The following is a 20,302-nucleotide window of genomic DNA, read 5'->3' as shown; positions in this document are numbered from 1 at the left end:
TTTCCAAAGAAACAATTGTACACACTTACTAACTATTAATACAAAGACACTTGGGACCACTCGTAACGATATCACCAATTGGTCCCCACGTATCGACAAAACAGAGGATTTATTCTAACTTATGTCTAGCTTAACTATAGCTTAACTAAATTTACAAAGTAAAGGGCCCTAGAGCAAGATAAGGTTGATAAGAATTATACAGGAATTGTTAGAATGAAAAAGTTCAAAGGGGTGACTGGCAATAATAATAAAAAAAACCTCGGATCCGTTCCTTAATAATTGTCTTTGTTACGCGCTCGTCCTGCTTTCCTCTCCCCGAAAGTGTCTTCCTTCCTTTCGTTCCAATCTCCCTCTCTCCTCTGTCAGTAACCCCTCGACCGATCGGGTATCACCCCCTTTTGTTTTATTACAGTTCAGACCACACGGGTCAACTAACTACAGTGTGGTTAGGTAAACAGAAGCCGGAAGTACAGTTTTACCGCAGGAAGATGGTATAAGGAAATAAAGAAAAGAAAAATAAATAACAAGGCTTAATGAAGCCACACTAGCAGTTCCGAACTACCCACCTATAAATGTAGACCGTGCATACAATATTGTAATTTAAAGACGAAATTTGATTTTGCTAGTGTTTGTTTAATTTTCTAATTTTGCTAGCGATTTACGTTATCGGCATTACATAGGAGAATTATTTATGATTTACGCTTAAACATTACTCCGTAGGAAAAAGTAAAAGTTGTGTACGATCTCTTAGGAAAAGAGATCCCGACGAGAATCAAACCGCATGAAACGGACGAAATGTTAAGAAACAAGACGCCCGCCGGAGGCCAGCTCCAAACTGGCAACACGGCAGTTAAATAAACAACGGGGAAGATGGCGGAGGCGAACGAAGCGGGCGACGGGCCGATGTCGTCGTCGTCCATGTTGCCCGAGATGGAGCAGATCATCCGGAGGCTGGAGCAGGGAACGGTGCTCATCAAGTTCTACCTGAAGAGGAGGCCCGAGAGGCACACCTTCTGCGTCAAGCTGGAGACCAGGCAGATCATCTGGTACCGACCCGGCGGACAGGGAAGGAACACTTTCGGAGGCTCGGGTGAGACTCTCTCCCGCCACTTTCTTTCTTTCCGCGCTTCGCTAATCGCCCCTCGCTTCCGGTGTTGTTCCATCGGGCCTCCCGCCCGGCCCGCGGGGAGTCGCGTCGTCGGCGGAGCGAAACCGTCGGAACCGCTCGCCGCGCGCCCGACCCGCTCCGTCGCTTTCTCCTTTCTCTTTCGTCCGAACGGTCTGCTCGGACCGCTCCTTGTCCTCGCCGACGGACTCCGCGGTGTCGTCGTTCTTTTCGGACCGACGCGCGCGACCTTGGCGCTAGCCGACGCGCCGGGTTCTGACGCCTCGCTCGGCGCGCGCGACCGGTTTTTCGACTCGAGACGAAACGACGGTTTTAAAAAAGCGTAAAGTATCTCTGTCCGTGCCGTGTTCGGGATGTCGCTCCGGACGGACGGAGAGACGATTCCGGGCGTGTGGTTTGTGGGGGTGGCCCGGCGCTTCGTCTTCGGACGCGTGCGACGTTCGGATCTTCTCTCCGGTGTCCTCCGTGGGGCGGGCACCGGGGACGACGGTCTCGCGGAGTTGCATATTGGCGCGTGGAGAATTCTGTGGCATTCGATCGACCGATAGAACGGAATTTATTATATTTAAAGAAGCGGCTTTTGGCCGTTGCGTCCTACCGAAGAAGTGATCTCGTCGGCAGAGCCTTTTTCGAATTCGGCACTCGTGGCGGACCTTACGGTTCGGAAGTCGTCGAGGTTAATCGACGGTGGGTTGGAGGTCCGTGTGGCGACGCGGCAGAGACGCCGGTCTCTCCCGCCCGTGCGTGCTTTGATTTTTAGGTTTATATTAGTGTCGTATGCTAGGTTGTTCCGAGGTCGTTCCAAATCTAAATAGGGGTCGATTTTGTGTAAAAGTCCTTCCGAGAGGCATTTTTCTCTTGACGAATTGCCCGTGTTTTGTATTTTGATATTCGGAATCTAAAGAAATATATGGTTTATTTTTTGTTTTTATTTGGTTTACGTGTTTTCAAAAGAATACGGCATAAAAATTTCAACTGCTAAAACCAAAGTAATGGCATTTAGAGGCACAGAGCCAATATGCAGCAAAATCGTAATTGATAATACAACTTTAGAGCAAGTTAATAATTTCCTTTATCTAGGATGCAATATTTTGTATGAAAGTGAGAATGACATAAATAATAAGCTCACAAAATTTCTACAAATATTAGGAATAATAAATAATACTCTAAAACCACACCTTGTACAAAAACACTCCAGACTGAAATTATATAAAACTCCGGCTGTTCCGACTCTCCTGTACGGTAGTGAAATCTGGGTTCTAAAGAAGAAAGATATCAAAAGATTACGGGCAGCCAAAATGAGGTTTATGCACCGAACTGCTGGATATACACTCCTGGATCGTCATTGAAATGAGGATATTTTGGAGGAACTCCACACGAGACCATTAATTGAAAAACTCCACATACAGAGAAAAATGGCTTTGACATGTATCTTGAATGTCGCCGGGTAGGATACCTCGTGCAGTTTTACAGTATCGCCTACGAGGACGACAATGACCTAGACGTCCATAAAAACGACTCTTAGATCCTGTCTAGCCGAGACCAAAACAGGTCAACGTGGCCTAAATTCATGAATGGTGTATGATGATGATGATGATGGTTTGTGTGTGAATGAACGTGGATGAAAATGTTCTTTCTACCTGCTGTGATGGCTGCTTGTGATGATAGGCCTTTTGTCAAACCCGTTGTAAGTTTGATGTCGGTCCTGTAATGGGAGTGGCTAGATGGTTAAGGAAGGGGTCCAACATATCTGGGACAAACCATTTGCATAAAATTTCTGGGGTTTTTTGACTGCTCGGATTTGATTCCGGGTCCCAAAGAAGTAGGCCTATGCCTTACTTGCAGTGGTCATTCGTATTCATTTGGATGAATTTTGACATTGAGATGTTAAAAACATTTTCTGTACATTGGAAATGGACTAGGGAACACCAGACAGTGATCTATCCACACACAGTTTATATCCTTGCTGGACATATAGTTAGACTTTGGCTGGTGTATGTGATGGATGTCGCTACACCGGCCAAAGACGTCCCAGCATTTTTGCTATACTAAGACTAATAAACATGTTTTCTCACTCTGTTCGTGTCCTTCCTTTCTTGTGTTTTTGTCATCACTACCATGCCAGGAAAGTGTTTCCGGCCATGCATTGCTATGTGATTTCCCATTGTCTAGGTGTCTATCTCCTGAAAGTTTGTAACTGCTGTACTGGTACACCCTATATATATTGGCTTTGGTTGCTGTCTAATCTATTACTGGATCCAGTTTTTAATGTATATATTACTGTGATCATGTTTTGTCTCTACTTCAATTTGAATTTTGTTATCTTTTGTCCTATCATGTATGGTACCGATCCACTGCTACAATCTTTGCAGCATGCAATAAATATGTAATACTGTCATATAAGCTGTTCTGTACCTGTTCAGTTTTATGTAATCATTTATCAGTATTGTAGCAATTAGCTTGTATCATCTGTGGGTAAAACCCTACATTTATTCACGTACTGTGATGTTTCTAATACTGTACAACTATATATTAGTTTTACCATTATATACTGTATATTGAATGTTTCTCATGTCATTACTGTATTTTGTATAGCTTTATACATTTATGTAAATTTTACCTGTATTCCTATTTGTATTTGTATTTTCATTTATTAATAAAGGTGATGCAGGCACCCATGGTTCCCATACTCACCTTCAATCTCTCCCTATCTACTTTTCCTCCCTAAACACTATCTTTTCTTCCACTTCACAACTACTACTTCCATACAGGTAAAGTCAGTTTCTAAACAGATAACCTCTCTACTCCTTTTAATAAAATTAAAATAAAATATATATATAGAATAGATGTAGATAATATATTATATTGCATTTGTAGGCATTTTTATGCATGAAATACAGCTAAAAAGAAAAAAAAATACCGTTTGTGGCGTCGGAAAAATTAATTTATATTGTTTACGGGAAAATTTGTTTCGATTTGAAAACAAATCGGTTTTTTGTACAACTTTTAGTTTGAAATTAAGTTTGAAAACCGTGGTTTGACCATATTTAAATAAAATAAACTAAAATATGATTAAAAATTGCAGCTTGGTGTTGCGACTAATGTCACAATAAATAATTGCTCATTGGTACTAAATATTTTTGAGATAGGCATCATGTCATCAGACTTACAGTGCAGAAAATAACAAAATTGAAAATAGAAGAGTATAGTGAGCCCTCACTTGATTTGACTAATTGGGGGAAGAGATATTCACTATTGTCAAAAGTTTGTTAAATTGAATGTATTTTAAAAACATACATGGTACAATAAGATTTTGATACATCCTGTACATTGTAAGTTGGTTATTATTATAAGTATGAATAAATTATTATTATATAATGTAAACGTTGAGTAATCTATACTTATTGACTTAAAATTTTAGATTGCTTTATTGATAAATAAAAATAAGCTCTAAATTTTTCATTTCTGATTGAAATTTGTTCTTCGTTAGGGACCGTCCGTAAATTACGTAAGGGCAATTTCGACCATTCTAGACCCCACCCACTCCTGTGTAAGAAACCGTAATATTTTCTTTGATCCCCCCTTCCCTATCTTATGTAATATTTAGGCATGATTTTATTGAAAGATATTAACAAAAATAAATTTCTTTATGAAACCCTAAAAATCTTAAGTCCAAAATATATAATTGTTAATTAATATGTACTATTATTTATAAAAGGCTATGTGAACAAATTTAAAGATATAAAAATTTAATGAATTCGAGTGAACAATTTATTTTAAGAACTTTATTTTTAAGTTATTAACAATCTTTTTATTATTATCATCATTGATCAACGTCACAATATTCATTTTTATATTAATTTTAATTTTCACGAAAGGACGTAAAAACTTTGACAGATCGACTAGCTAGTGCAGTTTAAACAGAAACGCCATACCAAATAAAACAAGAGAGAAAAGAAAGAAACCACATTCCGTTGCCATATTGATTACATATTGGCTAAGGCCAAAAAAATAAACTACATGCTGATAAAATGTGCTAGGTGCACCTGAAGACTAAATCATAAAGCTTATAAAACTCTATATAATGGGGCAATACAACCGATGCTTACTTTACGCGGTCTCTAGCCGGGGCCATGTAACTAGTAAAAATTCAGTAGCGAGTAAATTGCTTTCTCTTCAAAGACAGAACTGTTGAGCACTGTCTTTGAAGAGTGTCTACAGCCTCTGCAGAACTGTTTCTACTAAAACTGAAAAGATAGAACTGTTGAGCACTGTCTACAGTCTCTGCAGAACTGTTTCTACTAATGCCTCTCTGATTCTAGCACAGTTCCTTCCTTTGCCACTATGTATTGTGGAAAATGTTTTAAACTACTACATCAAAACTACAAACATCATGGCTCAACAATGGTCTCTACTCCTATGTACGGCTGTTCATATGCTACTACATTGCAATTACCCTACTATCCTCTGATCATCACCCCGTAAAAAGGTTATCCCAAGGAGACATTTAGTGTCATCCGCTTCCTTCACGGATAACCATCTACACAGATGGGTTCAAAAGCCCCCTTCGTGTCAGCTCATGTATCTGTATCTTCCTCCAAACTGACATATTTTGCCCTAAGTATGTTAGAAGGTACAGATACCCCCCACATCGAGCTGAAGAAGACACTGTCTGCCAAGCTGTTCGGTGGGCCACTTCACTTCCAAACAAAACCCTGTCTATAAACATTTTACAGTGATTCTTAGTCTGACCTAAAAGCTCTATTAAATCTCAATTGCAATAGCGATAAAATCACATATATCCAGCATCATATTAAAAATCTTGTAAAATAAGATAAGTTTTATATTTATTCCTGGCCATACTGGCATACTAGGAAATGAAAAAGCCGACTTTGAGTCTAAGTCAGCTGCAAAGGACACTGAATTGGTCAACACTCGCATCCCTCTCTCCCGCAGCAGCCTTAAAAATTATATTTATGACAACATTATGCAAAAGTGGAATCAACAATGGTCGAGCAGTAAAACTGGTAGAATAACAATACTTTATTTTCCTAGTGTCGAATGCAGGTTGTCATCACCACTTGGAGATTTAACGTTCGCTACTGCTCAACTACTTACCGAGCATGATAATTTTAGAAGCTACCTGGGGATGTATAACCGGGCAGAAAGTGCCTCTTGCTTTAGCTCTACAGAAAACCTAGACAACGTCGACCGTACGATCTATCATTGTCCAATTTACGATCGAGATAGACTTATTCTGAAATTAGAAATCTTTACGCTTGGTTTCAAAGTGGCCACGTCCACTCAATAAGCTTGTTCGGAAGCCATTGTTTGATGCTTTTTACAATTATGTTCAAAAAAAACATATGGAAGATAAGACTATTTCTAATTTTTAGTTTTACATTTGAGTTTTCACTATAAACTGAATACTAATTTTATGTATACTTTGTATCATGTATTTTGGTTTATGTATCTTAGTGTTATACACCCATAGGAGTGGTGCACCTATTCTAATATAAAAAACGGAGAGAAACCCCTACCCGGGCCTTTCTCCCACGATAAAAAATGTGTAGAGGGTGATTCTGCTAGCGTTATTTTTCTATGTACTAACGCCACACCCAATAGCGTTAGTACAACGAGCGTTCTTAACAGAAACCGCCAAATTGAAGCCAAATTGAAAACTCCACTCAACGAGATCAAAAAATAAAAATAAGAATATTACGTAAGGCGAGATCTGTTACCCTCCTACCGCCGAGTAAGAAATCGTAAAAATCTCGACCCCCTACCCACCCCGAAATACCTTACGTAAGTTATAGACGGTCTTTTGAATCAATGGTCAACCATATAATGCATTTTTTACATTCTATTCTATGTTCTATGATTTTACATGCTGTGGATTTGATAATGAAATGTATGTCTGAAAAAACATTTAATCTGAATAAATCTATAAGACTCCTGAAATTATTTAGCATTTTTAAGTTTTTATAATTCTTGTGCAGAAATGGAACCAAACAAAACTATATTCATACTCTGTATCGAACAGTTGGTAGGAATATAGTCAGCAGTTAAAAAGGACGATTTGCATCGTCTTTTTAACATTTCAGATACAGAATTTTGTTGTATTTTAAATTTAAAATATTTAGTTGAAAATATGAACAGCAAAAATAATTACATGAGTAAACATTTAATTTAAAATATGCTCCCTTCCTACACACTCCCTTTTGACGTCCAATTGACCAATAAGGGACGATATTTGATTTTAAATATCTTTATCTGGAAATTAATATTCGTCCCGATGTTTTGGTGAATGAATATTCGACCAGTGGCACTGGCTAAATTATTTCAATTGCTTTTTCTATTAATAATAATAGTCAGTTGCATTCCATGTAACATCTGTTTATCAAAACATAAAACATATTACTAGAGAAAATGCAAATGCATTCAAAGTAAAAATTCAAATGGGGTAATTATTCAAAAATAATAAGAAAAAAAACCTTTGTGATTTCAGCAATAATGCACTTTTTTTGTTTTTTATCAAGGACAAATTTTCTCCAATTTGTTTTTCTAGGATAACTACTGTATTTGAACAATAGAAAATCATTAACTGTTGGATGTGTATAGTTCCTATTTGTAATAAAATCAGCATTTATAGAAATAAAAATATTTTTTATCTGTTCCCATTTTATTTACAAGTTACTTGTGTAAATTTAAACAATATTCAATGTAAAATGATAGTATAAAGTAAGTGAATAAGTTTTTTTTATTTTCAAATTATCTCTGCTTCTCTTCATTATCCTATTAAAAAAATCCAATATTTCTCATCAGTAAAAATTCTCCTTTTATTTTTATTTCGAACTAGTTTTTTCTGCATTATTTTGATTTTTTGGAAGAGTGTGGAACGATTATTATAGGACCCGTCAGTTGCTTTGTTAGTTTAGACCGGTAGTCTTTAATTAAACTTTCGATGTCTACGGAACTCTCGTGCTCGAGTATTACTTTTGCATAAATTTTGAAAAAAGAATGTGCAGAAAAACTTTAAAACTGTTTTATTTCTAAGTAATAAAGTTTTTCTTAGAGTTAGATAAGATACAACTTATGAATGTGTATTTTGAATAATTTTGAGGAAAAGAATGAAAAAATAAAAATTTATATACATAAAATGTTTAACTGATTAATAACTGCTTTAGGATAGAATGTTGATTTTATTAATCAATTGATTAATTTGGCAGAATAAGAATGCTGCACTTTGTTACAAAGTGACAAAGTGATTATACATTTATAATGCAAGCTCCCAAAATCCATGTCAGTCTTGAGTGACTTTTACAATCTTTAAAGTAAAATAATGCTAAATTTTAATATTTTATTTATTTACTATATGTTATCAATTAAAAAATTATACGGACCGTGTACTTTCTAAAAATGACGTCGCCAAAACGTCGTCTAATTAAAAACGATATTTTAGCATCTTCCTTATATTCTATGGTGAATGAAATAGAAGAGTAAAACCGTGACAGCACTTCTATAAATATTAATAGTTCGTCCTCTGAGCCCTCTCGAGCAATTAAGACATTATCTACACGTCGTAGGTAAAGGAGAGGGTATCGCGTAGCAAGGGGGAGGGAGTCGAAAATTTGATTCCATTCCGTCTTTCGTTTTTCTTAGATAATTCTTCCGATCTTTACTTTTTAGGAGTTTATATTCCAAATGAGGAATGTAAACTCTGAAAAAGCAGTTTGGTGATTATCTTTCAATCTTATTTCAATATTTTCAAATGTTCTCTGAATCACATCTAGAGGTCTCATCAAAATTTCATCTTGTCATTGTTTGAATTTTTTAATGATTACGTGATTTGTGATATGCATTGTAATATCGAGACGGCCCAAAGAGAATGACGATAAGTAGATAAGTCTGAATTTTGCCGGCCACGCAAATCGCTATGTTGTGAAATGGCACGATTTAGAAAATTTCTTTATTGTGTCTATTAGTCTTCTTCGTAATGTGAGCATTTCCCATTTTGTAAAACAACTAGAACTGTAAAAATAAAAGCAATTGTCGTATTACCGTTACAGAATTGATTTCCGAATTATATACTTCGTACTTTTGACGAGTTAGGAGTACTTTTGAGGAGTTAGGTTCGAGTCGGAGAGAATCGAACGTTTCAATTGACGATTTATAAAGAAATGGTGATTTGTTATAAAATGCTTCGTGTGTTCTGATTATTATATTTTCTCTTCTATCAATATAGCTACCAATTTGGCTATTATTGAGGATTTATCAAAATGTAACCAGTTTAGAACTTTATTCTTTTAATTAACTTCAAGATTTATTTTAGATTGAATTAGTTGCCCTAATAGATAGTGTTTTAATAAATTAGAGGGCTTATCACATCAAGGCAGACTGGAACAATAGACTAGATTTTTACAAAAAGTTAGCCTTTAATAATCACAATCCAAATTAGGTAAGGGTGCAAAGATCCCTCATCAGCTTACATACACGTAGTAAGTAACATCTTAGGATACATTAATACAATCTTAACACTAGCAGTTGTCTTGGTTTACTGCTAGTGTTAAGATTGTATTAATGTATCCTAAAGATGTTACTTACTACGTATGTGCTGATGAGGGATCTTTGCACCCTTACCTAATTTGGATTGTGATTATTAAAGGCTAACTTTTTGTAAAAATCTAATCTATTGTTCTGGTCTGCCTTGATGTGATAGGGTTTTAATAAATTAGAGGGCTTATCTATTAGGATAATTAATTCAATCTAAATTAAAGTCATAGACTAGAAACATTATTTATTATTATTCAAGATTTATGTTTTGGGTCTTTTGACCCCCTCTTCTCTTCTTTATTTTAGAAATTTTTATTAATTTTCAATAGTTTATGAAAATTTAATGTTAAATGCAAATTGGAAAATACAAAAACACTTCAATTATAACTAACCGAAGAAGGGTTTATGGCTCAAAATGTACATATTAGTTTAATAAAATCTCAATAAGCTTTCCTATTGAAAACTGTGGTCTGATAAGTCCATAAAATTTATAACAAATTACCAATAGTTGTTAAGAAGATTTATTACAGCATTGGACAAAAAGCAAATAATTATAATGTTCTGTCAGTTTTAAAATAAATGTTTGAGTAGGTTGAAAGTTTTTTACCAAAACATTTACAGCTCGAATGTTTCGGATACTTTTGATAAGTTTTTCAATCTTTATTGAATCTTAACTTCTGTAGACTCGTCTACAGACTTATTATCTTTAGTGAACAAAATTAGAAATTATAAAATTAAATCATTTTAATAATTAAAAATTATTGTTAATTATTATTATATGTCAAAATTATAGCGTCGCGTTAATACGGCTCGATTTAAAACAAGTGTCGATAAAGCAAATTTTGTTGTCGCCCCGGCAAAATGCCATTGTTGCAACGTGGATTTTTGTGTGATAAATCAAAGAAAAATTTTACCCAAATTTGTTAAACCAAACTGTAAATTACCTTCATAGCCCAAGAAATAACCCTATATCCAATAATGGTTGCTTTTTACAACTTGAGATGTGAACAATAGAAAGTGGTACTGTAGAATGTTCCATTTTGAATAGAATAGGTTTTCTTCCAGTTAACGAAGATGGATTTGATCTCATTGTAGAGCAGTTCAAACTTCTGGTTTTAGAAGAGCCTTGTACTATACTCAGAAAATAGGTGTTAAAGTTTAAGGATGCCCATCCCTTTAAATGGACATAGTCATGTGTAAACATATACTAGTTAGCATATTGGGGAGTACATAAGGTAATGCTAGGTTTGGCTACTTTGCACCAAATTTGGTTCCTTTTTTTACTGTTTTGGTGCTAAAAAGTATTTTCTACTTTTTCAAACAATCTTCAACAGAAAAAAAAATCATGGATTTCTTTTAGCTCTGTTTTGTTTAACCATTCTGATATACCTCTCCAAACTTAAATGACAAATCCCATCTACTACTAATTTTGTTTGATTTGAAAATCTTGCAGAACATTAATTTCTTTTTGTAAATAAATTTTATTTAACTTTATTTAGTAAATTAATTCAAAATATTATAATTTAGAAATTTCAATTGCCTATTAAGCCTTAACACCCTAAATTACACAATCTTGACTGACCTTGACCCTGAAAATTATTAATATGTATTTTCAATAAAGCGAATTAACTACTGTTTCCCCAGTGATCTGTACTAATGCAAGTTGACTGAGTTGATTTTACTATATTTTGTCTGGATTACATAGTTTTGTAATTTTATTCATATAAAACTGTCTTTTAGTGTTAATTTTTAAAATTACTAAAAAAAAAAAGAACCCGAAAATATGTAAAAGTAAAATATCATTTGATGAAATTAGATCATTTTGGTTTTTTCTCAACGAAGAAGTTATAATTAATTGAATGTACGGTGGTGCCATGTACTTTGAATTTAATTTGTTCCGGGAGGCTGTTTGAACTCCGAATACGGTAATACCCCGAACTTACGCGATAGGTGGGACCGAGCGATAACCGCGTAAATCGAATTCACGTAAATCGGGGTATAATTTCGCATATAAATACATACAAATTATTTTTAATTGGGGCCGGAGACTAAAGAAAACAATAAAATTTAGTAAAAAATGCTTAATAAAATCTTAGCTAATACATATGTATAACAATATTATTAAAATTGTAAACCAAAGTTATTTTGATGTAGAAGGCTTCATAAAATCTAACAAATTCGTCTGACGGCTCAAAGATTTTTTTTCTCCCGCAAAATTTCCTCGTAGCATGCTAATAATTTTTTTATTTCTCGTTTTGTAGAAATGCACTTCGTTGGAGTCTATATTTTCTAAAAACTGTAACCTCTTTTCATTTTTGTATCAAAGTCTCTAATAATGTTAACTTTACATTTCAAAGATAAAGTTTTTCTTTTCTTGTTTGATGCAGAAGAATCAGTTCTACTTCGTTTGGATGACATAGTAGAGTCTCTCGAGTCTCCGTAGATATAACAAACACGGAAATAAATAACACAAAATAAATTGTAGCTATGCGTCGATTCCGTGCGACGCGTCCGAACGTGTAAGCCGAACAATAGTGTGGGGGGAGTGAGTAATCGAGAGTTGCGTGGCGCTGAAACAAAAGACGAATCGACGAGATTTAAAAATCGCATAACTCCGGGTTCGCGTAAGTCGGGGTAGCGTAAGTTCAGGTATTACTGTAGTTTCAATTCCAAATCAATTGATTTTTTTTGTAACATGCAAAATACAGGCCACTTTGTGTACTTGTAAAACTGACATTTATAGTAAAAGTAGCGTGTTAAATGAACAAGAATTTTTCATTTTTACTTTTCCAGATGTTGTATATGACAGAAAGTATGACAATTAGTGAAAAAACGACCCTCGAAGATTTTTACATTGTTGACCTCGGGGCACCTTCAAACTTTGAGAAATGCAAAAATTTTTAGGGTTTTTCCTGTATATATGAATGTTAGTGTATATCATTTTATTCACCTGCTTTGAAGCTTAATAACTTCTGTGTGTTTTGTCAAAACTTTCTGAAGATTTCATTGGGTATTTGTGTATTGGGGGATTGATACTATTAAATTTTGGTAGTGAAAGGTCAAGGGGATGAGGAGATAGAGGGATGTCATGTGCTTTATTTCAAGTGAGATTGGACTTGACTTAATGCAGATTTTACTTATTATTACCAAATACAAGTTTTTATAAACTCATCCCTACCTTCAAAAATAAACTTTTTGCCATTGTATAATAATTAATTATATAAAACATTTTTAATAAAATATTGTAACAGATGGTGTCATATGCAGTTTTAAATGTCATTTCGTAGAAAGTTATGTGACTTGTTGCTGAATTTTTTCTTTCCTGGATAATTTATATTTGTTTTTTATTTTCAGTCGATTTACGAGAAGTAAAAGAAGTCAGAATTGGAAAATCTTCTAAAGCATTCGATCGCTGGCCCGAAGATTCTCGTAAGTGGGACCCCAATAACTGCTTTGTTGTACTCTATGGAAATGCATTTGTTTTAAAGTCTTTGGCTTGTGTTGGTGAGTTTCTTAGGGTGTTATTATTATTTTTACTTTATTATTATATTACCAGTTTATAAGTTTTTGGTTAAGTCTGTTAACTATTATAAATCAATATAAATCTTTAAATTAAGACCAGGAAAAGCTGGTTTAAAAGCTAACTAATTAATCACAATTTGTCTATAAACCAAAAATTGACAAATTTTAAGTATTTTATTCTGAAAGTAAATTTTCTGGATCTGCTTATACTATACTATGCTATATTGTAATTTCCATTAAGGAAATACTTAGATACCTTTTTCATTATAATGACTGTAGATATTGTGTTGATTCAAAGCCTAATGTCTAACTGTAAATTTAATAGCTTAAAATTAGCATGAATTTGAATAGGCCAGCATAAGACGTGCTGAGCCATACACATCACCTTGGCTATAACAATGTTTTGTACTATGCTTGCCGTGCTTTGGATTGCTGTATCTTGTCCGTAGAGTTGATGCAATTTGAGTTAAGGCTGGCTTTAAATATTTCACTGGACAAAATCTAATGTGGTTTCAAATTATAGTGAATATGATGAGCAGGGCCCAATTTAATTTAACCTCTATATGGTGTTCTGAGGCAAACCTAGATAGGGTGGTGCTTTATATCACAATTGTGTTCACATATTCTCTGTTCTAATGACCTTTTGGTGGTATCTATGTACTCTAGGTCCCTCCCAAACCTCTCATTTCTTAATGGAACTCTATATATTCCTGGGAGTTTTTGGCAGTTTTGGAGTCTTTTCCATTTCTCAGAATTGAGAATATTATTTTATATCAAATCAGTAACACACTCAAAAAAAATCAAATATACATCAAGTGAGGAATTTTTCAAGATTCCTTGAGTCCCCTTTTTGGTTCTGCCTTACACTTAACCCTTCATCTTACACATTGAACAAAACACAATATGCATACGATATCAGACATGACAAACAACACTGTTTACGTTATCACACCTTATGTATACGAATGATATCAAACTTTATGCATCCACTCAGAATCAACGTTGTCATCTCTTACAAACTTTGTACACATGCTCAAATGATATACAAATGGACTAGACAAATGCAAAACACTCCACATTGAAAATGGAATTGTGAAGAAAGCAAACTTTGTACTCAGAAGTGGAGTAATTATTGAGTACATGGAAGAGGGGAGTTTTACACATATTTATGATTTCAACAGGCCAAACTTACAGAACATGCCAAGATAAAACAAAGGTTAACACTCATAATACCAGAACAGATTACATTCAGTACTAAAAACTCATCTAAATGCAAAACATGCTATTAAAGCAATTAATACATATGTTGTTTCTGTACTCACTTTTTCTTTTGAAGTTATACACTGGACATGCACAGACTTTGAGCAACTTCAAAGGAAAACAAGAACAACATTTACTAAGTACAAACAATATCACCCAAAATCATCCATAGAAAGACTAACTCTTCGTAAAGAAGGTAGCCGTGGCTTGACTAATATAGATAAACTGCAATACAAACAAATTTAGATCCTGTGCAGAAACATGTAAAAATAATATGACGTCATTAAACTAGCATATTATTAGACAACTGTATAATGTATAAATGTTACTGTGAAAAACCGAAATTAGAGAATGTCGATATTCTCTGGTGAATGTCGACACATACAAAATACTGAATATTTGGTTATATTATTATATATTCGAACAATCACCAGTGTATGTCAACAAGCACGGATAAGTTTTGGTGGCGGTCGAAACAACACCCGAGAAGCCGATGTCAACAGAGAGGTGACGGTTTGTCGCCAAATCCTTTGAGAGTAGCCAGAGGTAGGACAAGGTCGTACCTCTTTTCCTGGCAATGGTTTGGTGGAAACTGCCCACTTTGTCACTGGATGGCATTTTTGTTCTTTTGATCCCGTGAGGTGGGGATCAGTTTGTCAGCTTTATACCCGTAATCAGTTCGTAATTTGTAAAGAAAAGTTACTTTCCATAGATGAGATTTCTTCTCAAGAAATATCACCAAGAGATGCAGCTGCAGCTAATTTGAAAAATGGAGGGCAAGGCTATACACGCTGTCATTGCAAAAAGAAGTGTTCCATGAATAAACGCAGTTGTAAAAGCAAGAGACTCTTGTGCAATTCAAAGTGCCATAACAGTTTAAGTTGTTGAAATAAATAAGATTGTATAACATTAATCACATAATTTATGTGTGAGTTTATTGTTGTATTATTTTCTTTGATGATTTAGAATGTACTGTTCGTTTTAGGTTCAACAGTTTATTTGCATGTGCTGTTACTCAAACTTTCTCCTATTTTCACATATTAAAAAGTTGCATTTTTGTCTTAATGTAATAAAAATATTTTTATTCAACATTCACTATCAGTGCATGCTGAATGTCGACATTTGCTGGTGTAAGTGAGAAATAATGATATTTAGCAAATATTTCATACATACACGAAACAGCTGTGTGAATGCTGACATTCACCAGAGAATGTCGACATTCGCCGGATATCGGTCATTCACAGTAACATTGCCATAAAAATTAGGACACCAAGAAGAAGTTATTATATCACTGTGAAACTTGGCATGCACATAAGTATCAAGCAGTTAAGGAAATTATTAGAGTTAAAGCATGATAGCTCACTGCATAATTCTAGTAGAGGGCATTAAACTGCATCCCCCTTAGCCTATAAAAAAAGTGCACAAAGCATCCTGTTTGTAGTTTATCTTTTTCAGAAGGGCACAGTACCACTAGAGATGCTTTTATGTCAAAATCAAAGACCAATGAATAACGAACTGAGTTTGAGAGGGGGAAGAATCATTGGGTTTAGAGAAGTTGGTTGGTCATCTCATCGAAGAGCCTACCACCTAGGCCACTCTGACAACATTGTGAGGAGTTGTTGGGACCAGTAGATGAGACAGAGTTCCCACACACAGCGTCCAGGCTCAGGATACTCTCGGCAGAACACAGCTGATAGGACTACTTGGTCCTCCAACAAGCATGCACACAACTAACCATATTGTTGTCCACCATCTGGACACAGGTGGTGCCATCATTACAGGCCTCTGTGTCTGTTCATACCATTTCAAGGCACTTGGGCGAGGAACATTTGGTATCATGACTGCCATTGACACCACCTACTGTCGCCTCTGTTTGGATTAGCGTCATTCCCAATGGGATTGTAGCACAACAGAATGGAACTGGGTCGTCTACAGTGATGAATCCAGATTTGGTTTGGGCAGTGATGATGGCTGTGTTTGTGTCTGGAGGCCCCATGGTGAATGCCTTAATCCTGCTTAAACTTTGGAGCATCACATTACCCCCACAGCTAGTGTGATGGTTTGGGGTGCCATCACATATGACAGCCCACTAGTATGTTAGAGACATCCTGCAGCCACATGTGTTGCTTTTCGTGGCAGGGTATCCAAGAACCATTTTCCAACAGGAGAATGCTTGGCCACATACAGTAAGGGTGTCACAGGACTGCCTTGGCCATATTGTCACACTTCTCTGGCTTTCCAGATTCCCTGATTTGTCATCAATGAAACATGTCTGGGATTGCCTGGATACCAAGTTGGACAGTCTATGAGTTTGGCCAAACTAGATGACTATGTGTGGCAACTGTGGACCAAGATGCCACAGGACATCATACGGCTCCTATATACTTTCATGCCTGGCCATATCACATCGTGTATTCATGTTAGAGGTGGCCCAACAGGGTACTAGAACCTCCTTTCATTTATAGTTTCTCCTGCAATAAATGATTCTTTTGCTTTCATTTTGTAATTACTTACTTATATCACCATTACACTCATACATGTAGAATCTCATTTGATGCTTGGTGCACTAATTTTTATGGCAATGAATGTATATATGCATTTGGCAAGTTTCAGGAAAGACTTCAATGGCAGATGAATACCTCTGCAGCACACAAATGAATTTTCACATTTTTTAAAAATGCTCTTGATGAATTTAGAAAGGAAAAGCTGTTCAATGAGTTTGTAATTTTAAGTTAAAATTAGTTGAAAAATTGACTTTTAAATATGGATAACCTGCAGGTTAGCAACATAAAATTATGGTAATTTAAAATATTATAAAACTTGTATATTTAATATTTAGTAGTGACTAGTAAAGAATGTGAACAGTGGGTTCGAGGTTTACGGCATTTGGCAGAAGAAACCGTTACGGCACCTTATCCATTACAAGTAGAAAGATGGCTTCGAAAAGAGTTTTATCAAATGGCAAATTTTAGAAATGTGTAAGTTTAATATATGATGATTTTTAAAAATTAAAGCTAATTATTATTTATTTATTTTCCACATTTTATATCAATACACAATGAGTTCAACTTTCCAAGATTCCTTTAGGTTGGAGTGTAAGTATATGAAACAAAACACTAAAGAACCATAAGTAAAATTAGTAAATACATTAATCATGGAAAATAAGTACTAATAGAGAGGTTGAGGTGCAAGTACAAATGTTAAACTTGTATGGCAAGCAGAAGTACACGTTTGGTGATTTAAGTCCAAGTAAAAGACCTTGTGGCACTCATTCACAACATCACGTGACTCGGTGAACGTCGCACATTGACTCACGGGAAATTTGTTGAAAAAATGGTGGATACATTTAACATTGAGGTTACCAGCAAAGGTAAATAAACAAATTAAACTGTTTAAAAGTATTTATAAGATGTTTAATAACACTAAATAATTACTTTTAATTAGCGTTGTGTCTCCTGCCGTACGATCGGACAATAGGACTACCTCATACTTTTGTCGAAGGAAGTAGTGGCTTACGTAAATTTGAATTTAGCTCAGAAAATTAATTTTTAGAAAATTTACAAACGTATTACGCTGCTAATGGTAGAAGATGCCATGGGAGAACAAACCTACTTTAAGATAAGCTATTATGAAGACATATAAATATATGTGAATTCTATTGGCACTTCACATCACTTGCTGAAAAATTGAATAATTAAATAATTTCTGGATTAAAATCATCTGTTTCTTTACAATATTATTTGTAAATGCTTAAATAATCATTATTTTAGTAAAATACGTCATAATTTTAACCACAAACGCAAAAAAATGAAGAAGTTTAAGCCGATCGTCTACTCGCCATTCTAGACGTAGCAAACGCCATTATCAACCGTATAGAATTGCCAGACGGCAGTACTCGTCCGTTCGCCATTTACATGCGCCTCAACCTCTCTAATGTTTTCAATCATCACAGCAGATATTCAGGTTTTCTATTAGCAAATTGGAATTCTCATAGAACATTGTTGCATTCAAAAAACATCATGAATGTATTTGTGATGTTTTTCAAATGCACAGGACCTGAAGAAGATCCATTGTGGGAATTGAAAATATTAGTCCTTATATTCCCTGATTAATGTATTTACTGGAGTTAATTATGATTCTTTAGTGTTTTGTTTCAAATACAAATTGAAATTCATAAAAGTAGATGTTAAACAAATTCTAAAGGTGAATACCAATTGACAGAATTAAAATTTTATCAATTGTAAATTTATTTGAAATTAATAATAATGATTACTAATATGTAGTGTTTTTAAATAATTTAATCAAATAATTCTTTGCTAGAAAAATGATTGAGATATCACTTATCCATAACCAAGTATACCAATCCCTGAAACAATAAGTTTTGGCACAACTTACATAAATTTAAGAAATGGTTGGTAGATGAACACATCATTGTATTGAAAGCTGATAAAATAGAATCCTCATTCTGTTAAAGGAAGATACAAATCTCTCTTGTGTCAATATATTGTAGACACAGATGATGACTACATGAAAAGGTTGGACAGGTTACAAACCTTCAGGCTTGTAACCTGTTTCACACATACAACCTTTGCCAAGAAGTTGAAGATGGACAAAGCAGTTGTTGCCTCAGCAGACACCCCTAAATTATTTGCCTTTGCAGAAACACAAACTGACATCTTTCCATAAGCCCATTGTGGATAAAGCAAGACATTGATTGTTAGAAAATGTATTATACAACCAGGCATTGGAACATTATATCATTAACTATATATTTACTATCAAGAATTTCACCAAACTGATAGATATCTTATAGCAGGTCAAATTGACAGATACTGCACATACTACTACAGTGTTTGATTTTGTTTCCTTATACTTTCTGTAAAGCTATAGTTGTACTTCTGTGCTCTTATGGATCTCTTATCACAGAAAGTAGATGTATTGTACCTGCTCATCACCAACAGGTCTTAGAACTTGCACACATGATGTGTTTCTCCTCTTAATTCCAGTTTAACAACATCACATATAAAAGCAGGGAGCAGCTCCTTGTCAGGTTACCTTGGTGAGATGATCGTACATTGGTTGGAAGAAAAGTCATACCTGCATTCATACAGAACATTGTTGTCTACAAGAGTTACATTAATGACCTGTTTGTTCTTGATGCCTTTTTGCAATGCGAATGATAACTTGTATGGATTATCCCTTAAGTTAGATCAGATAAGTGATACAAGTACACACTTGGATACCAACATTTATTTCAGCAAGGACTACATAGAAAGCTAGCTATTTATCATTAATTCATTCCAACAAACTTGTCTGATCCTTTTTCCTTTAAAATTGCTGCCTTCAATGCACTTTTTGCTATTATCTTTTTGTAAAAAAGGTCCTTTAAACATTGTAAAAAATGTAAAACACTTTAAAAGAACTAAAACAATTAGAGATCATAGCTACAAGGCATGAATATAGAAAAAACCTGATTTGCAGTTTGGCCCATACCCACTCCAGCCGATGCTTGCATACCAACCCTAACAATTGAGGAGACTCCAACAACAGCTAAACGTGTATCTTTAACCATAGGTGCATTGTGATGGAGTATGACAGTAATTTGCATACATTGTACAAGGAAATAGCTGACAACATGGATACCAAGATAGCTTACAAGCAAGTTCCCATTGTATATAAATATGCAACAAAAAAGACAAGACAGGAATGTAGACCTCTAGGGATATAGAAAGTTTTGGTGATGGACAACAGGTTCCAAAAAGATCTGGTGTAAATTGGGTCCACTAAGAATTCCATATGCAGAAGGTTACAAGACTGTTGTTGCAATATAATGAAGGAAAA

General features: G+C 34.9%; 1 protein-coding gene across 1 annotated transcript in view; it reads left to right on the top strand.

Moving 5' to 3' along the window:
- The first annotated feature begins 865 nt into the window (after positions 1 to 865).
- Positions 866 to 20,302, top strand: part of sl (small wing phospholipase C gamma 1) — a 154,401-nt gene continuing 134,964 nt past the window's right edge. The window contains exons 1-3 of the mRNA XM_067289281.1: positions 866 to 1,090; positions 13,034 to 13,183; positions 17,301 to 17,439. Of these exons, the coding sequence (XP_067145382.1) occupies positions 871 to 1,090; positions 13,034 to 13,183; positions 17,301 to 17,439 (509 nt within the window). The 5' untranslated portion in view covers positions 866 to 870. The remainder of the gene's footprint in view (positions 1,091 to 13,033; positions 13,184 to 17,300; positions 17,440 to 20,302) is intronic.

Source organism: Centruroides vittatus, unplaced genomic scaffold (genome assembly GCF_030686945.1).
Source record: "Centruroides vittatus isolate TY-2023 unplaced genomic scaffold, ASM3068694v2 contig_1343, whole genome shotgun sequence".
NCBI lineage: Eukaryota > Metazoa > Arthropoda > Arachnida > Scorpiones > Buthidae > Centruroides > Centruroides vittatus.
This window is presented reverse-complemented; position numbering and strand designations above follow the sequence as displayed.